Consider the following 4585-nt stretch of genomic DNA (forward strand, 5'->3'; position numbering starts at 1 on the left):
AAGACTATGAGCTTGCAACAACTGTAACGTCGTCTGTGACGGATTCGGTCGATACCGCGTATGCGGATGATGAAATGTGTGTAGCGTTGCTACGGGATCTAGGGAGCAAGGGGTTTGGAAGCGTTGGTGTAGACTGTCTGTCGTCGAATAGGCACCGGTTGCGGTCGGACCAAAAAAAGTGAAGCGTCACCGAACGGAGAACGTGCCACACATCGCCGACAACATCTTCGCGGGCTATCCACTCGTCGAATACGCGCATCTTCGTTGCCAGAGCAATGTCGAGCCAAGTTGGCCGCGCGACGAAGAACTGAGACACAAGCGGAAGAAGCTACCGCCAGAGGTGCGATACGAGAGTGCAGTCGGAGAACAAGTGCTGCTCAGTCTCTATGGCATTGCACCGATCGGAAACGCATTTGCGGATGTCTGGGTGCGACGCCTCCAGGAATCAGAATCGCGAGCGGACTGGCAAAAGACGGAACGCCAGTCGAAACTGCAAGTCTTCGAAGATGGGGAGCAATATTGTACGCAGTCTCGGGCCGAATTTGACAAAAGACTTGATCTGTGCTTCGTTGACACGTTGCGAGTAGACAGTCATCGGGTGCGGTTTGCTTGGAGTTTCAAGTGTCCACACGGTACTCAGAAGTGCTGACTGTGGACATGCCGGAATCAGGAACACTCTAGCGCCACTTGCCAAGCCAAGATAGGGAAGTAAGCCTACCCTTGGACTTCTTGATAGAGGCAGGGCGAGTCGCAGCGCACCAAGTCTCGCCACAATCTGCGTCGTCTCCTTGTACAGTCTTCCAAGCCATTTTGCTTGCAGTTCAGGCGACGTAGACTCAAGAGTGAAGTCAATGTGTCGCTGTACAAAATCCTGTCGAGACGGCCACGCACTACCTGCAACCATGGAGTCCGACAGTGACCGCAGCCTGTAGACTCGTGACACATGCAGACGGAAGCTTCTCTGCGGCGCAGGCACCATGCCGATGCAACGATGACGAGCCACTGTAGTGCTTGATCGTTTAGTTTGCTTGTAATGCAGCTGAGCGTCGGCGTGGAACCATATCGGCTGCTCAAGTCCATACGCTGCTCGTTCCTCTGGGGGAAGGTCATGCCATGTTATCTTCCAGCGGGCTTTGTACCACAAGATCCATGACATTCGCCACCAAATCGACGCTACATTCCACTGAATTTGCTCACCGTGCCGGAGTGGAGAGATCGTGAGGAAGTCCAACGCGTTGCGCTTGCCGTAATGTGGCAGTATGGACACCAGCAACTCGACGTTCGCCGTGGTCCAATTGCGCTCGGTAGTCGCACTAGCCGCACGCATGAAATGCAGAAGTAGTGAGAGACGCTGACGTTTGAAGTGCGCATCTAAACATGGGACGCCAAGTCCTCCGTCGCTTCGTCTCTGATAAACGAACTCACCCGGAATGAGCTGCACGTGCTTCGCGTCTTTGTCATGTTTGCGGCTCAGAATGAATCGGTTCAGCATAGACTGCCAGCGTCGCACGACTGTCTATGAGACTGAGATATGGAGCATGTAGTGCTACAGGCGCGAGAGAACCATCGTTTGTACAACGAGAAGTTGACCACGAAGCGTTCGCGCACGTCGGTCCTACGCCTTAATGCCGTCGTAGAAGCGTTGATCCAAGAGCTTGACGATTGTGTTGTCGACTGGAGCTTGGCTGAATGGGATGCCTAAGTACTTGACAGTTTCGTTGCGACCGAGCACGTGGACGTTAGGCAACTGAGGACAGTCTACCTTCCGATTAAGCGCCAATAGCACCGACTTGGCAAGGTTAAGCTTCGCTCCAGAACCTTCACAATAATCCGCTACGATTTCAAGCGGTGCCTGCAAGTTTGCAATCGAACTGGCGAGAAGAGTTGAGTCGTCTGCAAAGAACGTGCCCGTTACGGTGTGGTCTGCGCTCAAGCACACGCCATACTCCTCGTGTGCGCGCAGCAGATTTCCCAGGGGCTCGATTGTAAGAATAAAGAGTAAGGCAGACAATGGATCGCCTTGCTTCACGCCGCGTGTTGGATGTAGTGCCGGCAGGATATTGCCATTAATAAGTAGGTGGGCTTGTGGTCTGGTGTACAGTAGCTGGATCCAAGCGATGAACGTTTTTCCGAAGCCCATGCGCGCCAGCAGTCGAAACATGTATGCCCAGTTGACGCGATCAAACGCCTTTTGGAAGTCTAAGAACATTGCATATGCCTCTTCGTCTCGATTCGTGACGAGATCTTGCAAGTGGGCGAGGATGCGCACGTGATGATGAATGGAGCGACCTCAGACAAAACCCTTCTGATCTGAATGAATCAAGTTGACAATCACATTTTGCAGCCGACACATCAGCGCTTTTGACAGAACTTTAACGTCGACTGGCACGAGCGCGATTGGTCGGTAGTTACCCGGCTCAGCACGCAAACCTTTCTTGTGTAGCAGTACTACCGCCGACTTGCGCTGGGACACTAGGAGCTCGCCGCGTTGGAGTTGATCGTTAAAGACGATCGCCAAACACGTATGGTACTACTTGGTAGAATCCAGCAGTCAAGCCGTCCATCCCTGGAGATGATGTCGCCTTCATATGCCGGGTCGCACAAGCGAGGTCTGCTGTCGTCAGCTCAGCATCAAGCATCTCGCGATCGGAGGCTGTGACGAAACGCAAGACCAAGTCAAGAAGCTGGCGCTGTTTGCCGTCATCGGGTGGATGCGCCATTCCAGTCGGACTATTGGCATCCCCCATCTCAGACCCCCAATGTTCAATGAATCGCAGCGAGATTTCTTGAGGGTTCATCAAGACATCTCCATTCGGTGTAACGACTTCCTCGATGGAGACACGCCGTAAACTTGCGTCCAGTGGACGGAAGAAGTGCTTGGATGAACTTTCGGAGTTAGTTGCTTGGAAGTCGAATGCATTGCCTTGGCTGTACTGGCTTGATCTTAGCACCGTCTCTTTGTAATTACGCATCGCTTCGTCGAAGAGCTCACTGTTGTCCCTGTTCGACGATACGCGATACCGCTCGGCAGCTTGATCCAGCACGACACGAGCGGCTTCAACATTTTGCAAATCTTGCCGTCGTAGCATCTTCTGCACGCCTTGCAGCTGCGCCTTGATGTTCACCTTCCACGTCTTCCAAATTTTGCCGGGGTTTTCAGCAGCACGTAAATGATTCCGGACGAGCTCGGTTTCCTTTTCGATCGCAGAGACAATCTTCGGATAGTCAAGCAGTTAACGGGTAAACTTCCAGTATCCTCGACCGTGGAGCTGCGTGCCCGAGCGGAGCGAGACGCTGTGTGCAAGGTGATCACCAGCGTGTTTGGGCAGGAAGTACCCGGACTTATCATAGTAACGGTGGCAGAATTTATCTGACAGTAAGATGCAGTCAAGCCGATTCTTTCGCGGGAGTGAACCGGTGAACACGCGTTTGGTGTCGAAGTGGATGCGCCGCGCATCGACGACGCAGAGTTTCGCGAGCAACTCCAGACAACTGGAGCGACTCGGGTCGTAGCGTAGATCGGGCTTCGAACAGTCCAATCTTGGGTCGAGTGGTGTGTTCAAGTCACCACGCACAAAGTGCGTCGCGTCATCCTCGAACTCGTCGGTTGGCAAATCTGCGAAGAACTTCTGCTTCTCTTGTCGATCGACAGGCGCAAACATGTTGTGAATGTAGACGGGAGCAAGATCGACCATCAGTTTTACGACGAGGTAGCGTCCCGGCACTGATAGTCGCGAAAGCTGAACAGCCGTATCAAAGCGGGGAAGATCGAAGCGCAGAAGCGTCAGGACGCCGCTGCTTCGACCATTCGTGGGTCGATGCAGCAGCGCGTTTGATTCGTTGACGAAAAGTTTGTGTTTGAAGCTTGAGTTGAGGTGAAAGCTGAAGGTCGAAAGATGCTTTGCGCTGCCAAACTTGGTTTCTTGAACACACGATATCGAGTGCTTGGTTGTTGATAAACAGATGTCCGTTCTCTTTAATACCATTCGTGTTCACGGTCATCAAAGACACGGCGTTTCAGGCGTGTTGTACTGCCGCGACAACTCTAGCAGCGAGCGGGTAAGCCGCCCGACACTGGAACCATCAAACCATCGGTGTCCACGTGAAGCTTTAGCATCGATGCTTCGCCCGGATACAGCCATCGAGCTTGCGCAGCGCTTCCAAGTCATCAAGCAAATGACCCTGCCATTGCACTTCTTGTCACTGCTGCATGCAGAGCAAGCCGATGTCCGACCGAAGCAAAAGCAGTAGTGTGTTCGGGTGCAGGAAGTGCGAATGATGTGCTGGGATCCATTCGACCGGTTGACCAGTGAGGTACTGAATCCAGTGATCATTTTTGAAAAGTATTGGCGCGATCGACATGAGCGCGAGCTCGAATATGCCGAGCGCCTTCGACGCACGTGACAGCTCCGTGACTTCGTCCGTATGAGTCCACCACCTGGCACACGCCTTGAAGACGTCATGGCGATTCGACGGGACGGCCATTCCCATGATACGCATCCACTTTGTCAAGAACGTCGTGTCTTCGTTGGGATACGTCGCGCTCATCACACGGTTGATCAAGTGCAACTGCGCGAGATCGCCG

General features: G+C 53.2%; 1 protein-coding gene across 1 annotated transcript; it reads right to left on the minus strand.

The window, feature by feature from the left end:
• Window positions 1-2501: 2501 nt before the first annotated feature.
• On the minus strand, window positions 2502-3662 carry PHALS_08035 (uncharacterized protein; the record flags this gene model as incomplete). The annotated part of the gene is made up of 2 exons (XM_024721603.1): window positions 2502-3215; window positions 3576-3662. The coding sequence occupies 2 exons, from the start codon at window positions 3660-3662 to the stop codon at window positions 2502-2504; spliced, it is 801 nt and encodes a 266-aa protein (XP_024586685.1).
• Between the last annotated feature and the right edge of the window lie 923 nt (window positions 3663-4585).

The sequence above is a fragment of the Plasmopara halstedii genome (genome assembly GCF_900000015.1).
Source record: "Plasmopara halstedii genome assembly, contig: Scaffold_3120, whole genome shotgun sequence".
Classification (NCBI taxonomy): domain Eukaryota; phylum Oomycota; class Peronosporomycetes; order Peronosporales; family Peronosporaceae; genus Plasmopara; species Plasmopara halstedii.